Source organism: Polyodon spathula, chromosome 20, assembly GCF_017654505.1.
Source record: "Polyodon spathula isolate WHYD16114869_AA chromosome 20, ASM1765450v1, whole genome shotgun sequence".
In the NCBI taxonomy this organism is placed as follows: Eukaryota; Metazoa; Chordata; class Actinopteri; order Acipenseriformes; family Polyodontidae; genus Polyodon; species Polyodon spathula.
This window is the reverse complement of record NC_054553.1, coordinates 23,161,001-23,180,901: the sequence shown is the minus strand read 5'-3', so window position 1 is coordinate 23,180,901 and position 19,901 is coordinate 23,161,001. Positions and strand designations below refer to the sequence as shown.

At 37.5% G+C, this 19,901-nt stretch overlaps 1 protein-coding gene across 5 annotated transcripts in view; it reads left to right on the top strand.

The window, feature by feature from the left end:
- The window catches only part of LOC121295431 (ATP-binding cassette sub-family C member 3-like), a 73,563-nt gene that overhangs the window by 46,986 nt on the left and 6,676 nt on the right, over positions 1-19,901 (top strand). The window contains exons 17-26 of one of the 5 annotated variants that reach the window (XM_041220028.1): positions 798-974; positions 1,953-2,120; positions 2,558-2,741; positions 4,886-4,988; positions 5,410-5,563; positions 6,005-6,212; positions 12,148-12,461; positions 18,215-18,414; positions 18,641-18,767; positions 19,549-19,650. In XM_041220028.1, coding sequence (XP_041075962.1) covers positions 798-974; positions 1,953-2,120; positions 2,558-2,741; positions 4,886-4,988; positions 5,410-5,563; positions 6,005-6,212; positions 12,148-12,461; positions 18,215-18,414; positions 18,641-18,767; positions 19,549-19,650 — 1,737 coding nt within the window. Of the gene's footprint in view, positions 1-797; positions 975-1,952; positions 2,121-2,557; positions 2,742-4,885; positions 4,989-5,409; positions 5,564-6,004; positions 6,213-7,259; positions 7,571-12,147; positions 12,462-18,214; positions 18,415-18,640; positions 18,768-19,548; positions 19,651-19,901 lie in introns of those variants that run through there. The other 4 variants (XM_041220029.1, XM_041220030.1, XM_041220031.1 and 1 more) reach the window with 4 other exon arrangements.

Sequence of the window (19,901 nt, the reverse complement as noted above, 5' to 3'; positions counted from 1 at the left end):
CTTCATTAAACATACTGTATGGCTGGTTTTTGCTTTGGATTATCTGGAGTCAACAGAGGTGACCTATAGACCAATATAGCTCTTTGTGCCTCAGGTGTGCTGTGAATTGAAATAATCATTGCCCTTTGTTACTTCAAATACCTGGCACTCTGTTGTAGGGAGAGTAATACTGTACTTTGACAACTGTACTTTCACTCTATGACACATACACATTGTATAACGCACTGTATATAATGAAATGGTCATGGATAGGTAGGTATTAATATTAAGGATGTAAAAGTTTAACTGAAAATAAATGTCAGTGAATTTCATCAATTGTAGATCACTGTGCACAATAATTAATTTAGAATTTGAAATAAATACAAAATCAGTACAAATACTAAATCAAGTCAACTTTTTTTTTTGTATTTATATAAGACTCGCTATAGTATTAAAATGCTGTACTGAATGGTTTTATATCCATTTTTAATTATTAGCAAAATGGAGGGATGCATTTTTAGCCTCTGAGGAAGAATTTATAGGACTGAACAAGGCTACTCTTTGGGGTACAACAGGATAAATAAAGTTGAAATAAACCGTCAAAAAGAGTGTCAGTGCTATAATATAAATCTAACTTGATATGGGTTATCTTTTTAAGGAAACTGCAAAAATATATGAACAATTAATCTGATTATGAATTTCAGTTTCACCCACTGTTACTGTTGCTATAACAACCACTCAAGGGACCAACTGAAAAAGTTCAGGTTATTTGTATTTAACATTGAAATCGTCTTTCATTTTGTGTTGATTTTTTTCAGGGTTCAGTGGCCTATGTGTCACAGCAGGCCTGGATTCAGAACGCCACTCTGAGAGACAACATCCTGTTCGGAAAGCCTTACAACGCAGAGAAGTACAGCAGCATCCTGGAAGCCTGCGCCCTTCTCACAGACCTGGAGGTGCTACCAGGGGGGGACCAGACTGAAATAGGAGAGAAGGTAAGACCTGTGAAATCAGGGAAGCAGTGCTCTCTACGTCGCACCGTTTTAACTAGACATCCACTTACGACAAGACTTGGTATGGACATTCCATGGCAAATGTTTCAATTCAGCAATAGAACCCTGATCAGGGTACTGTGCAACTACCATAAGGCCTTATTAATTAGGGGTTATTGTTATTTTAAATAGTGTAATTATCTAATTTACAGATTGATTTACACAAAATCCGTTTTCAATGTTTTGCTTTTCTCTGTTTGCAACTGTAACTGTTCAATTTGAATGTGTTGTTCTCATCTACTGTGTGGTTGTGCCCTCTAGTGCAGATTTCTGACGTTTTTTGTGACGTTTCTAATATTTTAAAATTAATATGTTCAAATTTAAATCCCGGTGACCATATTTTTCACATTGGCTGTTGGAACTTGGCATTCTTTACATGGGCTTCGTTTTCATTGTGCTTTGCCTTTAATTATTTATGCAAGTCTTTGTGTGGTTTCAATTTTATTTTCAGTACTTTTTTATGTTTATATCCTTGGCACGGGGTAAGTATATGCCTCCGACATGCCTTGCCCTGGATATGATAATATTTCTTTATTTTAAATATTTTGTTTTTAATATAATTTCTTTCTATATGTTGTAATTAACGGCACAACCCTTCCTGTATACTGTAACTGTAATGAATATATATATATATATATATATATATATATATATATATATATATATATATATATATAGTGTGTCAAACTACACCATAATTATAATGTAGTTGCATAGTAATTACATATTAATTACACCTGGTATTGTAGTTACAGTGCAACAGCATGTTTAATTACAAAATTAAGTGTCAGTAAATGCCTCCCAATAATTGTTTTAGTAGGATTGTTTTTGTGTGCAATTGTTTCTTGTCTTACATTAAGATGTTGTTGCTTGTATTTTGTAGCTGTATATTCACAAGGTGTGTGTTTGCATTGTCATCAGGGTATTAACCTGTCCGGGGGTCAGAAGCAGCGTGTCAGCATTGCCAGGGCTCTCTACAGTGAAGCAGACATCTACTTGCTCGATGATCCTCTGTCTGCAGTGGATGCACATGTAGCAAAACATATCTTTGACAAAGTCATTGGTCCAGAGGGGTTACTTAAAGACAAAGTAAGTGCTTAAGGATGGGATTAGCTAATGAGGTTTGCAAAGACATTGCTATCACCATGTGGGGTTTCCAGCTTATTACTGTTGTAGTGTTTTACCAGCAAATACATCTGTACACATATGGCGGCACCCAAAATATATTTACAATGTGAATGCATAATTTGTGTAAAAGTCTCGTTTATGCTACCATACCAAAATAATACGGTATATAGAATACTATTAGCCTAGTGCAGCGCACGCTTGGCATATAATACAGAACTTGGTATATCATTTCTTAGTGTAGAACACTAATATTTGTAATAGTGCGCACCTTTTCTTGTGAACATCATGGTATTTGGTATGCACAAATGTTAAAGCTTTGGAGACTGGACTGGCTTTGGTTGTTTCCAGTGCTGGTCAATGGCTGCTGTGCACTTGACTTTCTTCTTCATTTTAAACAGACTCGAATCCTGGTGACACATGGCATCACCTTCCTGCCGCTGGTTGACAACATTGTGGTGCTAGTGGATGGGAGTGTGTCTGAGATGGGGTCCTACCAGGAGCTGCTGACACAGAATGGTGCCTTTGCAGAATTCCTCCGAAATTATGCACTCGAAGACGTTGTGGAGGAAGACGAGGCTATAGGTACATCCATTGTTGTTGTTTTTGTTTGAATTTTTTAAAATTATTTTAATCTTAATAGTTTTTAGGAGTTTTGTTAAAAAATACCTAACATATATTGGTTTTATCTCATGCACCCTATGAAAATCAATACACGTTTTACTACAAATAGGGGCTTAAATGTACAGTGCTTACGTGTTTGGCTTTAACATATTCTATTCTACATGTTCTGCATGGTGCTTTTTTGTACAACGTGATTCATAATTTGCGCAACATTGTCAGAGCATCGTGAAAACTGGAGGGTATGTGGAGGATGATGTGCAAATGAAACTGTCTGCCACTCTGTAGTGCTGTCTCCGTGCTGTTCTGGTATAAAGAGTCTGGATGCCTATAGCTCCTCAGTAGTCACACCCTCTACTGCATGGATCCTGTATAATTCAATAATTTTACTAATGCGCTGTAGATTTTTCAGAAACGACAGAAAACTAAAAAAATTCAATACATGAGACAGCCCTATTTATTTATTTTTTTAATGTATTTTTATTAATGATAAAAAAGCTGGCATTTCGATCAATAGAATTGTTGTATACAATAAATAATGGACACCCACCACCTCACAAACTGATAGTGTAAAAAAAGATATAAACAGACAAAATAATAAATGCATTATAGGTCACCAGGTGATGTTTTCTCACATTACGAATTACTATTAGTTTCCCTTTAATCCTAAGAGAATAAACAAACAGCAAGCGGTTGTCAGAATGCTGAGTCCTCACTAACATGTCATAATATGCACGGGAACACCGTTTTTTCCAATCCCAAGTTTATCTGTCTCTTGTATGCCAGTCTTTATATTCTTTTCATTTAACTTGCTTTCTTTCCAATGCTGTGCTTTAGATGTCGGCCCAGAAGCAGTAGGTAAGTTGTCTTTTTGGAGTTAATGGGGAAAGGTGGTTAAGTTTATTTTTTTACTGGCATGATAATCCCTAGGCTGTTAGTAGATATTTCTGCTTAATGTATTCTAAAGCTTGCCTCTTAGTTTCATTACAATGACTGTGTTTAGTTCCTCTGTGGCTGAACTACTCTTGCAAGCGAGAGCTCGCTGGTTCGAATCTCGTGATGGAGAGCTGTCAATCAGGGAGCACTGCATTGGCCTTTTGCGCTCCTGCAGGCTAGGAAGGGAAAGTGTATGGGCATGGTTCTACAGTGATCCCAAGAGGTCAGAAAGCATATGACTTCAGGCAAAGTAATTTGCTACAATTCAAGTCGTGGAAAAAGGAGTGTGAAAGGCTTGTAGTTTTTCTAGCACTTACAGTTGTGTGCAAATGTATTAGAACACCTCAGCATTAGTCATTTATATCCTTTGTATGCCTACCTGCATAACAACCTCTGGGTGTGACAATTTCAATTTTTGGGCAGTAATCAGTGATATAGAAACAATAGGCACTCGTGTGAAAATGTTAGACCACTTTGTTCTTTAATTAGGCATCTTAAACAACAAAGTCTCATGCATTTTACCATTTGTGGCTATGTGTTCCCTTTCTCTTACTGTTTTAAATTAATTGCGTGTTGTTAAAGTCATCAACAAATTAGACAATCACTAATTTGCCTATTTTGAGTTGCGGTGGTTTAATTTCAGATACACAACAAATCAAAACAACAGAAGCGGTGGGGTGTTCTAATACATTTACACACTACTGTACTTGATCATGACTCAGTGTAGTATGTATGTGAAATGTTATACATATATTTTCCTATTTGTTCTGTGACACCTAGTACATTATTCATCTATTCTTTAAAGCCAATGAATGAGGTTGTGTTCTTTGTCAGTATTAAAGTGCTGTTACAGTGGTTTTCTTTTCACTTCTTTCCCCTTGCATAGTCACTGCAAGCAGTAATGTCCCTCCTCTATCCAGTCTCCCTGTCTGTACATCTCTTCCTCAATGGGCAACAGTTGTGGTCTCAACCACCAAGATTGTGTGAGAAGTCCCCCCAATAATGTTCTGAAAGCTTTACAATCTGAAACCGGCTATGTTTCTGTACAGTGTGCAAGGCGATGCAGGATGCTGGTTTAGACACTGTTGCAAGCCACATGGCACTCTTGTTCAGCTTGAAGATCTGCAACACTGCTAAATGCTCACTGTAGATTTAATCTCACTTGGTTGCAGAGCTGGAGGAAGAAGAGGATTTCCCAGAAGACACCCTGAGTAACCACGTCGACATGATAGATAACGAGCCAGTAGCGAATGAAGCTCGCAAGCAGTTCTTTAGGTAAGGACAAAGTGAATAGACTTTGTGAAATATATAGCAGCTTCACTCAGGTACACAGTCTAACAATTCTGAAGCAGAAATCATCTTGTTAAGGAACAACAGTATGAGCCCATTGAATTCCTAAAAGCGCTGTGGTGCACTCTGCTGGGGAAAAAAAATAAGGATTGGGTTTACACTTCAAGCTGCAACGCATGAAACCAGCAGTATGTTCTGAGGTGCTTCGAGGTATTTCAGGTTTACTTTGGCACTGTGTAACAGTAGTAGCATTGAATGTAGCTGAATGGTAATTGTAGACAGCAGTAAGGAGCAAAAATGCCTTTCGCAGAATGCTTTAGTAATTTGAAGGGGTATTTTTGTTTCCCCTTTTTTGTTTTTCGTTGTTTGTAACTCTTTTTCATGTTTGCTTTCTACAACTTCTCAGGCAAATTAGTGTCATTTCAGTAGACCTGGAGAACCCCAAAAAAATGTCTACAAGAAAGAGAAAGTGCAGCGAAAGGAAAGCTGCTGAACACCCACCTGACAAGAGATCATCAGCTCAGAAGCTCATTCACACAGAGACCGCAGAGACGGGGAGAGTGAGTGAGCCAGCCCAGCGCAGCACACTGTGGGGTGCACAGTGTATTGCAAATTACATTTTATTGATTTGCTTGAGTTGTGATTCTAGGTTATACAGTACGTCTGTGAATGAATTTGTTAAGTTAACCAGTTATTCAAATAGTCATACTTTTTATATTATTTGTCTGAAAATACACATGAATAAAATATTGCACAGATGTAATAGAATCTGCAGGTGCCATTGTAAAGTTAAATTGGGGGGGGGGTATATCACACCTCTGATTAAGACCTCACAGATTAAAAGCTCTTCCATGTTTAAGACACCAGTCTTCGGTTCGCACCCACCCTCTACCCTATTGCATTAAAACATACATTAAATTTAAAGTTAAAATGTAAGATTGAACTGCTGTGTTTCTGTAGTGAATAAGAAATCACTGGATATCCTCCTCTTTCTACCCTAGGTGAAGCTGCAGGTGTTTTGGGAGTATGTGAAAGCAGTGGGCCCTGTTTTGTGCGTGTTCATATGTTTCCTGTACTGCTGTCAGAATGCTGCTGCTATAGGGGCTAACGTATGGCTCAGTGAATGGACGAGTGACTCTGTTGTTAACGGAACTCAAACAGAAACAAGCATGAGAGTTGGGGTGTATGCAGCACTGGGGCTAACTCAAGGTAGGAATCACTTGTAAGGGAAAATGTATTGTTTAGATATGCAAATCATTTTGCAACTTGGTAGTTGTACAAAACTACAGAGTTCTATTTGATCTCATGTTTTCCCAGCTGTTCCACTCTTTTAACACTAAGTTACTGCCATGGGATAACTTATTAAATACAAATTAGTGTATTAGATTTGTTTACAGGTCTGCTGTTTTGAGCCACTACTAGAGCTCCCTGCAGGCGTTGTTCTTGTAATTTGTCATTTCAATGTTTACAACTTTTTACACTTTTAAGTGGCAAGTTGCTCTTCACCACGGTCTTCAGATTTCAGATTTGTCAATGTCTGCAAACAATATATAAATTAAATAAATATCGATGTGTGTTGGAAGAGAGCAGTGTTTTATACCCTCACAAGCTCATTAAGGTGTTTGTATTGATGCATTTTTGTGGCACAGCTGAAGTTATAAAAGCTGTATAAACCAAGTGCCAGTATTATCATTACCTTTACTTAATTTCCAGGTTTGTTCTGGGAGAGCATCTATCTCTTTGAATGTCTGTACTTGAAAATTTATATTAGTAAACTCAATCTCTGATTCCATGGTGAAACATTTCAAATAAATGAAAAAAGTCCCCAATAACGTGGTATAAACACTGCAGTCAGGGGAGCGCAAGTTCAAATCCTGGCTGTGCCAAGTTGCTGGTCTTCGCTGGGGATTCCACAAGAAATGTAGCATTGGCTCTGGCACTCCCATGTGCTAAGGAGGCCACAGAGCTACATTGCCCCCTACTGGCCCAGGGAGCTCGAGCAGACAGACTAGATAAAAGTTAAGATAAGAGTCAACTAATGAAAAAGCCTAATTTGGGCTACAGACAGTATTACTCTCTCCTCTTATAAAATGCTGTGATATACTATGGTACAGTAATAACAAAAAGTAATGCATGCATGTCCAAACAACAGTTCATCAAGTAAAAGTAATATTCAGAATGTAAATGTACCACTGTAAACTTCAGTGTAAATGTTGCCAGTGGCTTTTTTTATTGTTGTTTTGTTTTTCGAAACAGGCGTCCTGGTAATGATTTCGTCCTTTACTCTGGCACTGGGTGGCATTGGCGCCGCCAGAACGCTCCACTCAGCCCTGCTGGAGAATAAGTTCTGCACGCCACAGGCTTTCTTTGACACCACCCCCTTAGGCCGCATAATCAATCGCTTCTCCAAGGACATTTACGTGATTGATGAGGTCATCCCGCACACCATCCTCATGTTCTTGGCGACATTTTTTACCTCCGTTGCCACCATGATTGTAATCATTACCAACACCCCTCTCTTTGCTGTGGTCATTGTGCCCCTGGCAATTGCATACTTCTTTGTGCAGGTATTTGTGAACTCTTTTACACACACAAATGCAAAAAAAAAAAAAAAAAAAAAAAAGATATATTCGCTTAAAGGTGCCCTATCATATAATAAAACTAGCTAACATGGTATTACACAAAGCAGCTTGCAATTCTGTGTACAGTCCCCTTACCTTTATATGATATACATTAGTAAGACTCAACAAGAATAACGTACAACAGACACAGTTCCATGACACTGAAAGTCCTCGACGAAAAATCTAAGACGGTATCTGTCCTTTACACATTATGTGCCACACATTAGTATATATATCCCTATATATATAGAATAATATATATATACTATATATATATATATATATATATATATATAACTGGAGAGCAGCTCCTGAATCCAGATGAAAGCACTTTAATGACGACATGGACATTCTAGTTGAAATGTTTATCATTGAAGACAACACTATATTTAGGAACCAAGAAAAACCACACTTAATGAATGCAAACGTCATAAAAAGGTAACGAAGAGTAAAAAAGAAAAAAAAAATCAACTTGAATGCATTTTGATGGAAAAATCTTTCTGGAAAACAAGTTGATTAGCAATCCTGGTAGGCTGAGAAACAAAGTCACAGCATAGGATTCCATCCACTACCAGAGTCTGTACAAAAGGACTGAATACAGTTTGATATTCATTAAAAATGCTTTTTGTTTCTAGAAAAGAAAAAAAGTCTATAAATATTTCATACATGGAAATCAGATTACATGTGTTGTTTTATTTTTAGTAGCTGTGAGTTAAAGTTTAGACTATCTCTTTCCAATATTATAATCCTAAACCCAGCACCATCACTGTGAGAATGAGAAACCAATAGTGTTTTAAATTCACTTGATGGTGGGGCACCTTTTAAGCAAGGAGTCTTGCAGGTTCACTGTGTTCAAAACACTTCTCTTCTCTGTATCTGGCTGTCGTGTACTCCCATCTTCACAGTCTCTCTAGCTGCAAATCGCTTTACCCGTTCTCCTCCCCACGCTGCACTGCTTAATGTTATATGCAAAACTCTTTGAATGGACAACTCACTAATACACAGTATATGGTTTGTAAAGAAGGTTACTGTATCTGGAAAACCAAGAACTGGCTTCACAGGGACAGCTGTAACGGTTAGTAGAAAGATACCATATGTGTGTGTATATGTGTGTGTATATATAATATATATATATATATATATATATATATATATATATATACACAGACATGCTCAAATTTGTTGGTACCCTTCCACAAAAAACAAAGAATGCACAATTTTCTCTGAAATAACTTGAAACTGACAAAAGTAATTGGCATCCACCATTGTTTATTCCATATTTAATAGAAATCACACTTTGCTTTTGATTTTTTATTCAACATAATATTATAAATAATAAAACAAATGAAAATGGCATGGACAAAAATGATGGGACCACTAACCTAATATTTTGTTGCACAACCTTTAGAGGCAATCTCTGCAATCAAACGTTTTCTGTAGCTCTCAATGAGACTTCTGCACCTGTTAACAGGTAGTTTGGCCCAATCTTCCTGAGCAAACTGCTCCAGCTGTCTCAGGTTTGATGGGTGCCTTCTCCAGACTGCACGTTTCAGCTCTTTCCATAGATGTTCGATAGGATTCAGATCAGGACTCATAGAAGGCCACTTCAGAATAGTCCAATGTTTTGTTCTTATCCATTCTTGGGTGCTTTTAGCTGTGTGTTTTGGGTCATTATCCTGTTGGAGGACCCATGACCTGCGACTGAGACAGAGCTTTCTGACACTGGGCAGTACGTTTCGCTCCAGAATGCCTTGATAGTCTTGAGATTTCATTGTGCCCTGCACAGATTCAAGGCACCCTGTGCCAGGCGCAGCAAAGCAGCCCCAAAACATAACCGAGCCTCCTCCATGTTTCACTGTAGGTATGGTGTTCTTTTCTTTGAAAGCTTCATTTTTTCGTCTGAGAACATAGAGCTGATTTGACTTGCCAGAAAGCTCCAGTTTTGACTTATCCGTCCAAAGGACATTCTCCGAGAAGGATTGTGGCTTGTCAATATGCATTTTAGCAAATTCCAGTCTGCCTTTATGTTTTTCTTTCAAAAGTGGAGTCCTTCTGGGTCTTCTTCCATGGAGCTCACTTTTGCTCAAAAAGCGACGGACGGTGCGATCAGAAACTGATGTACCTTCACCTTGGAGTTCAGCTTGTATCTCTTTGGCACTTATCCTTGGTACTTTTTCTACCATTCGCACTATCCTTCTGTTCAATCTGGGGTCGATTTTCCTCTTGCGGTCGCGCCCAGGGAGGTTGGCTACAGTTCCATGGACCTTAAACTTCTTAATAATATTTGCAACTGTTGTCACAGGAACATCAAGCTGCTTGGAGATGGTCTTGTAGCCTTTACCTTTACCATGCTTGTCTATTTTCTTTCTGATCTCCTCAGACAACTCTCTCCTTTGCTTTCTCTGGTTCATGTTCAGTGTGGTGCACACAATGATGCCAAACAGCACAGTGACTACTTTTCTCCATTTAAATAGGCTGAATGACTGATTACAAGATTGGAGACGTGTGATACTAATTAAAGAAACTAATTAGTTTGAAATATCACTATAATCCAATTATTTATTATCTTTTTTAAGGGGTACCAACAAATGTGTCCAGGCCATTTTAGAATATCTTTGTAGAATAATTCATCTCTTTTCACAGCTTCTTTGCTTTATTCTATGACATACCAAAAGCATGCAAGTATACATGATAAAATAGCTTTTAATTTCATCACTTTTCAGGAGGACTGAAGCATTATTTCAATGAGCTGTAAGGGTACCAACAAATTTGAGCATGTCTGTGTGTGTGTGTGTGTGTGTGTGTGTGTGTGTGTGTGTGTGTGTGTGTGTGTGTGTGTGTGTATAAAATGTATTTTTTCTTGGTTGGATCGAATTTATTGCATTACCTTGGCTCTGGATTGGTTCTAGTGTATTTGTATCGGCACTACTGTGCAATGTGTTTTCCTTTCATGGAAATGCTGTGGCTTGCTGCTGGTTCCAGCTAGCGTTTGTTCATGGCAATAGCTGTATACAGATATTCAACTAGCGCTTCGCTGAGGTATAGTGCCATGCATCATCCATTCCAAAATGTATTCTGATTTTCTACAATGTGCAAAAGCCAAATTCTCGTATTTGTTGTATTTAAAAAAAAAATGTGTGAAACTGTTCAGCTACACCTGACAACTGTTTGATTCTGGCACAGGCTGTTGGGAGTTCTGAAGAAGCCTTGGAATTATCTTCCAATCGCTGTGTCTGCTCTGAATCTCGTGATTATATGATTTCCCCCCTGATTTCTGCAACCAGGAAGTCATGTGAAATTAGTTTGCTACTGATTGGGCATACATGTTTAGAAATTTTTTTATTACCTGTGTAGGGGAAGTTGCTTTTTAAACTCTTTTATTGTTGTCTACAGCAAAGGTTATGGTTATCTCTATTTCTGCTGTGTAGTGTTGGCCACTAGATGGCAGTACTGGGGCTGGGAATCTCAAACCTCAGACTCTCTGTTTACAATAGCAGTTAAAAGATCACAAGCAGTTTTGTAACTAAGAAATACATACATTTTTTGTTGTTCTGTTTTAGTTGACGTACTTTTCATTTATTTAAGTTGTTTCTAATTTTGTATGGTACTTTATATTGAAGAGACCATCAGCTTTGTTTTTCTCCATAATAACTTAGATTGTTTAACGCGTTGGTTACAGGATGAAGACCGGATATTTCCCAACATCCAAATGGATTACCTGTCCTGTGTGTACATTGACGCTATCATTTATATCCACAGTATTAACAGGGAGTGTTTTGACTTGATCCCGGTTTGCTTGTGTGCTGTTTAATAGTGCTTGTATAGTTTTAGAAGCAGATCAGCTAATCCAGTTTGTTTCTTTACAGATCACACTACCTGGCAATGCCTCTTGGCTTTCTTTTTCAAACAGTTTTAAAGCTATAGTGTCTGTCGTTCAATTTTACACTAAAACATAAATCTTCCTGCTTTGTTAGAAGTTCAGTTTGTTTACATTCACATCATATTCAGAGCCAAATATGTCTTCTCCTGTTACTACTTGGTGCCCCACTTACTTTTCTTTTGGTTGGTTGAAGGCAAGATCTTCAGAACACCTTTTGAAACTTCTGTTTAATGTGTTGTGGTGATGGTGACCTAGTTTGTCACAGGTCTGATGCCCGATTGAGAAGAGGCTGTATCATAGGAACTGCTTAATGATGGTGCCAATATAAGCTGGGAGTGTAGGTCGAGGTTACCTGTAATGCGTTGTAAATACCATTGACGGGTATGTTTGAAGTTGAATTATCATGAATTATTTCAAAATGCTCAAGTCTTATACGACTTGCAGTTTGCTTACCTTATCACTTTGCAAAGCGTTATAGTGAAAAAAAGCACAACCTTTTAACAATGAGATTTTTGAATGGCACACAGTGCCACCTGGTGACAAAATGTTTGAATGCATCACGGATTCTAAAGAACTGTACCTCTTTTTTTCCCCCTATGTGCATGTTGAATCACGGTTGTTCTTGTTGTGCTATACCACACAGGTCTTCTTATCTTCGTTACCTGTTTTCTAAGCCGGGCCTACTTGATGCTGAAAGCGTCCCAGATGATTCATCAGCAAATGCTTCAGGGCACCCTCCTATCCCCTCTAAGCTTTTTTGAAGCCACTCCCTCTGGGAGAATTTTGAACCGATTTGCCAAAGACATCGACACAATTGATACCCACATCCCTGAAAATATTGACATTTGGATGCGGACTTTCTGGTACACTGCCTCTGTCCTGCTCATATGCTCAACCCTCACCCCCATCTTCCTCATAGTGATAGTGCCATTAATGGTGTTCTATTGGTGGGTCCAGGTAAATTGGAGCAACTCAGCTAACTAAGTGATATAGCATGCCATGTGTTTTGTTTTTTCTCTATGTTTTAATACCTGTGTGGTGTGGTCAGTCTTGTTAGTATCCATCCTCTGTGTCAATCACAGGACTCGATGCTAATATTTTTGACTGCTGTTCTTTAATAACTACCTGACATTGTGAAAAATAAACTAAACTAAACTAAACTAATCTCTATATGCAGAAACAAATGACCAAGGATTTTATAGGGTTATTAACTTTTAGAGTTTGGAGTCCACAAAAATAACTGCCATAAAATATTGCTCCGTTGTCTTCAGGATCTGTAACCAAATCAAGACATACTTTCGTCAGTATTGTCTCTAGTTTTGAAACAATAATTGATTATGGAGATGTACTGACAAATGTAAATGTAAAGATAATCTATCCATAATTATAAAAGTGCTCAATTTAGAAATAGTAAAAGAAATGTGTAAATTCAGAGACAAATTGTTGACTTTTTCTCTCCGTCTTCAATGTTGAAACTAATTTTGGTTCACAATTGTATATCCATGTATAGTGTGTTCTTCCATCCCAAGTGAATATCTCAATGGTATTAATAGATTTTGCACGTGTTAGACATTAGATATGAATGAATGACTGGGCTAACTGTAACTAGGTACAGTTAGTCAATAATTTCTGCCATTCTGCAATTCACTTAAATTGGGATTCCAAATCCTGTTATTCTGTGATAAAACAATACAGATTGGATTAAAAGTGTCACATTGGGCAACTCAGTGAGATGACTGATTGAGTTGAAGTCTTAATGCGGAAACAGCACCATTTTTTAAAAATCTTTAATAAGTAGCGAGGCCAAAACACTAATATAATAACTGTAACTACAGGAAGGTCATGTGTGACCCTTGACTCAGATATCATCCACTTGTACATCTTAATCGTTCGGTCTACATTCATATTATCTGTGGTAATCATGTTTCTGACAGTCAATAAAGCTTAAATGGATAAGCTACACTGCTATCTTGCTATCTGTGGAGATTACTTCAACTATCTCCACACTACTGTGGGAGAGAACGGAAAAAGAACGGCTAACTGCAGGTAGCAAATACTAGTTCAAACATGATTTTTTAAAAATTTTGATTATTGATCTAATTAACATGATAAACTGACAAGGTAATTGTCTTTCTAGTCACCCCTGCACACTACAGTGTGTTTGGATGTTTTGTCTCTGCAGACAATTTCCTCAAATGAAGAAGAAAACAAAAACAATACAAATAAATACAAATGAGGTTTCAAAATAAGTCATTTTGAAAAAAAATAGTAAAATGTGGAATAAAGACTGAAATATTTTCTGTTTTACATATAGTTTTCAAATACAAATACAAAATATATTTAATGCTAGCCCAAGCCAAACTGACCCCACAGCATTCCAAACTGCATACAATGTCTACAAATGCATTTTATTTAATAGTAATTACAGAAGGACCTTTTTTAGGGTTTTTATTTTACCAGTTTGGTTTAAAAATATTTGGTATTATCCCAAATATTTTGTAAGCAGTTTGGAAATATGTGAATTGGAAAAGTGAGATGATGTCAGGTAGAAAAAAAGAACCGTATTCCTGTTCGGTAGTAGATGGTGTAAATGTGGGGAATTGTATGTTACATAGAATAGTAAAAAACAAATGTAGTACAATTTTATTTCATATTGGTGACATGTGTGCTGCATTATATTGTGAGCATACTGTTTAATGAATAGAAATGGCTGCAATAACTGCATGGCTCACAACCTTTTATTTGGATATTAAAACAACTGTTTGTCACCCTGTTCACTTCCTAAAATATTTGTAGTTTTTTTTTCCTTGTTAAATGTAAAATACCTCTACCCATTAATTGTGTCGGTGGTGCACAATTTAGAGAACTGAAATACTAAACCCCTTCCAATCAAAAAATACCATGCCTCTAACCTTATAAGAAAGGTACAGGAGTACTAGAGGCCAGCGAGCTTTGAGGATCACCAATCTAGAAGTAATTTCATATCTGGTTAACCTCAGTTAGGAATCATAAGTCATCTTTCATCCCCCAAGCACAGGAAGGCGTCTCTTTACACAGCCTTCAAATACAGTTACATTTCCAATAGCCTGTATTGACCAGATATTCCATGTTACACTGTAAAGGTAGTGTGTCAGAAAGCACAGTATTGCCCATAGTAGGTGGTAAGATGTACGCCACACTCTGTGACTTATATTGGACCAGCAGGTATAACAGCGCAGGCTTTGTAAAGTAAAATACAGTCGAAATCTGTTAAAGTCAACATCTGCTTTTATTGTAATATCCGGTAGATAATGGGAGTCAATGATAATATCACTTTAGTTATTAACACACTCTTTATCACATGTGTAGCTGGTACCACCCACCGTACATGCAAGTCAATTGTTATTTAAATAGTCCCATATATAAAGGACGGTAGCATAGCGTGGCACGCTGCAGTGTGTATGTGCACTGTGTGGAATTACAGCTGTGGCCAAAAGTTTTGCATCACTTAGAATTTTAGGATTGAGACATAATTAAAACTATATATATATATATATATATATATATATATATATATATATATATATATATATATATATATATATATATACATACACACACACATGGATGAAGGCTATATTTGTTTCCTGATCTATTTGGAAAAAAAGGCATAATACCACAGCAGTGACATAAAAAAGTGATAATTCCCCTAGAAGAAAATACACTTCAACTTTGACCTATTCGACTCCTCGAGACCATCGCTTTCAATTCAAACACAAAATGTCTCGTTTTCAATCACTCGACAACACCCACTACAGAAATGTTCTTTAATGACCAACACAATGAGAATATGTTAAAAAAAACCATGTAAAGCTGTACATTCGTATCTCCGAGAAACTGGAGAGGAATGGAAAATTAAAACAAGGTAAAGGCAATCATTCTGATAACGGATAACGACATAGAACGTATGTACAGCACTGAAACACGTTAAAAAACAAAACAAAACACTAATGAACCTCGTCTAATATTAGCATCACAAAGGTATCCATTTATTATAAAAAAAAAATAATAGATGGACCTCTTGGTGTCACAGAAACCCAAGATGGAATTATTTTCCTATATTATATATATATATATATATATATATATATATATATATATATATATATATATATATATATATATATATATATATATATATATACACACACACACACACACACACACACACACACACACACATACACACTTAGTGCACAAAACATTAGGAACACCTTCGTAATATTGAATTGCATCCTCTTCTGCCCTCAGAACAGCCTCAGTTTGTCGGGGCATGGACTCTACAAGGTGTCGAAAGCATTCCACAGGGATGCTGGCCCATGTTGATTCCAATGCTTCCCACAGTTGTGTCAAGTTGGCTGGTAGTGGATCTCTATTCCGAATCGCTCATTCCGTCTCATCCCACAGATGCTCAATTGGATTGAGATCTGGTGACTGGGCAGGCCACTGCAATAAACTGAATTCACTGTCATGTTCGTGGAACCTATTCCTGGACATTCCTAGCCTTGTGGCATGGGGCGTTATCCTGCTGAAAAAATCCATTAGCAGATGGATACACTGCTGCCATGAAGGGATGCACCTGATTGGCAGTGATGTTCAGATATCCTGTGGCATTGAAACGTTGCTGCACTTTTATCAAGGGGTCCAATGTGTGCCATGAAAACACACCCCACACCATCACACCACCACCACCACCACCAGCCTGCAATGTTGGCGCGCGGCATGATGGATGCATGTACTCATGTGGTTTTCTCCATACCCTAGTCCTCTCATCAGCGTGAAACAGCAGGAACTGGGATTCATCAGACCAGGCAATGTTTTTCCAATCCTCCAGTGTCCAGTGTTTTCGTTCCTTAGCCCACTGCAACCGCAGTTTCTTGTGTTTTGCTGAAAGAAGTGGAACTCTGTTAGGTTGTCGGCTGCCATACCCCATTCGTGTCAAGGTACAACGAGTTGTGAATTCTGTTAATGGGTCTTTTGGTGCCAATGTTGTACTACACTGTCAGTTGACTAACTGTAGCCCGTCTGTTGCTCTGCACAATTCTTGTCAGCCTCCTTTGGCTTCTTTCACCAATGAGCCATTTTTGACCACTGGCCTGCCATTGGCTGGATGTCCTTTGGGTGGTGGACCATCCTTGATACGCACGGGAAACTGCTGAGCATGAAAAACCCAGCAGCGTTGCAGTTCTTGACACACTTAAACCGGCGCGTCTGGCACCTACTACCATACCCTGTTCAAAGGCACTTAAATGTTTTATCTTGCCTATTTACCCTCTGAATTGCACACATAAAAAAATCCTTCTTTAACCTGTTTCCCTTTCATCTACACTGATTGAAGTGGATTTAACAGGTTACATCAATAAGGGATCATAGCTTTCACCTGGATTCACCTCGTCAGTCTATTTCATGGAAAGAGCAGGTGTTCCTAATGTTTTGTACACTCAGTGTGTGTGTGTGTGTGTGTGTGTGTGTGTGTGTATATATATATTTTTCGTTAAGTACTGTACAAAGCAGTATGTGATTCAATATGTTAACGTAATATTATTTACGTTATTTGTGGCTATGGGTAAATGTATATTGAGAGCTAGCTGAAGCCAGTACTGGCATAGTACTGATATATAGACAAGAACATGAAGGTCTTGTTTAAAGTGATCAACTTAAAACACAATAAGTGAAATAAGTTGGAGAAAACAACATAAGACCTGGTTGTAACTCAAATGGAAGTCAGCCAAATTTAAATAATACATTTTTTTATCTTAAAAAAAACACAGGGTCGTTTGTAATGTATACCTTTTCCCTATTTTGTAGTTTTTGGGGTTCTGTCTAAATGCTGTACATGGTAACAGTCCAGGTGATTAAAATGTAATTTAGTACTCCTTGCAGGGGTGTAATTCAAGTTAAGTCCAGGTTGCCTGTTACTGATTTCCTAGTCTCGAAACCCCCAGTGCTGCTGAGTTTGTCTGGAGTTGCTTTGATTTATATCTGTTTGCATTGTGTGATTCTTTGCATGGCTGCTTTGCACTAAAACTAACAACTGCATCTATATATATTTAACCCTTACAGGGCTGTGTTAAAATTAGTGTGGGTCTTAGCAGTGTTTTGCAAAAATACAGATGCTGAAACTTGCATACTGCTAAAACACAGACTAACAAGCCTGTAAAAAGCCATCAACCCTTTACCTAATTGAAAAGGCCCTTTTGTAAGCAGTCTCCTTGTGATTTCATTATAAATACATGTATTGATTGTTATGATTTAGTATTTTAAATAGATTCTTTCTCCTAAAACAAATGGGTGAGATTCAGTAAGCAGTCATTCCAGTTTTTCTCAATTTTCTAAAGAACAAATGAAACATTGTCTATTTATTTATTTACCTATTTACTGTCCACCTAACATTTGCATGATTGTGCTTGCAATGTTGCACAAATTGTGGATCACTATGAAATTTGAAGCTACAGTACCTGGTCATTTAATGCTACAAAAAAAATAATAATTCAATAAATAAGTCAACATGTTCATTATAAGAGCTCCTACATAAACCTTCGCAACTTCCTACTTATGTAACATTACCAGTTTTAACAGGGAAGTAAATGCTTCATGAATCAGCCCATTACATGTATTTTTCATGTTGAATTTTCAGCTGTTTTAATTGACTTTTTTTTTGTCCACTACAGCGGTTTTATGTGGCAACGTCTCGTCAGCTTAAACGCCTGGAGTCTGTCAGCAGATCTCCTATATACTCCCACTTTTCAGAAACAATCACAGGCACCAGTGTGATCCGTGCATACGGGCGACAAGATGCTTTCGTTCTCATAAGTGACAAGAAAGTGGATGAAAACCAGAAAAGTTACTACCCAGGTATTGTTTCCAACAGGTAAGATCTTTTTGTCATTTCCTGCATATTTCATGTCTTGCCTGTTTCAAATCCTATTACATGTGTTCTGAATGATTCTCTTTTGTTACTACTTAGATCATTATTTACAGTGATTACTAACAATTCCAACAAAATTCATCTGCATGAGTTTGTGCACACTATAGATTCATTTGCTCTTCCAAGAGCGCCAGTCCTGTGATGTGTTTATTGCTCATGGTCATTGCAGGTGGCTTGGCATTCGAATTGAATTCATTGGAAATTGCGTTGTCCTGTTTGCTGCCTTGTTCGCAGTGATTGAGAAAAGCAAGCTGACCCCAGGCCTGGTTGGACTCTCTGTGTCTTACGCATTGCAGGTATATATTGTATAAATTGCAGCAGCAAGGTTTAAATCAAGAACAAACCTTTTGCTGACTTTGTTTGCAAATTCGTAACATGATGCTTTAATTACAGTCCTGCGCCTTTATAAAAAAAAAGGAGTTTGATAAATGTTTTTTATACCATTCATGGGGCTACATTTCTGTGAATTATTTTGTTATGAAAGACTACAACGCAATTACATTCTTTTGCTAAGCACTGCATATCATTTAAAACAAACTCAATTCACAAAACGTTGATATTCACAAAATACCAAACATTTAAGCTGGAGGAATTTCAAAAAGACTATACAAACCCCGGGTCTGAAAAATGCACTTCTCTACACCTGTTGAAACGGACCAGCTCTGTACTGCCTACTTCTTATTGCCTTGTAAAAAGTAATAGATTATCATGTGGTACCTTCAAATGAGCTCTTGGTAGCTACGGAAATCTTTTTGATATCCTATTTATAGAAAATGTAATTATTTGTGTCATAAGCAAGATATCTATTGAAAAACCATGAGATACGGTAGTCATGGGCATTGTGCAGTTCCCTTTGGCATGCCAATATCCATAGTCTACATAAAGGACAGGTGTAAAAATAATGCACAGCATCTGCTTGTGACATAAATACTGAATGGCATGGATTTTCATCCTCTATCCTCTTTCATCCAATATCCTCTATTTTAGGGCCTGGATTAAAAATAGCAGTGCTATAAACTTAGATGTGATGCAGGTCTGGATGTGTGTGGAGAAATATGTTCGATTTACATATCCTAGGTCACAATGTCTTTGAACTGGATGGTTCGGATGACCTCTGACCTGGAGAGTAACATTGTGGCGGTGGAAAGAGTGAAGGAGTATTCTGAAACTGAGACTGAGGTAAGAAAATGAGAGAAACCCTTTTACAGACTGAATTTAAACATCTACATTTGCCTTCAGTTAGCCTGCAGTGGAAAATACAGAAATGTAAGACATTCAACAGTAACACCCTTCATTGTTAAGTACATTAACTTTGGTATTTGGTTAACTATTGAGAAGAAATGTTTTGCATAAACAAAAGCCAAGAAGAATTTAGTGTTTTACAAAAATTTTATTTGACAATACCAGTACCAGGTTAGGTTGATTGTAGC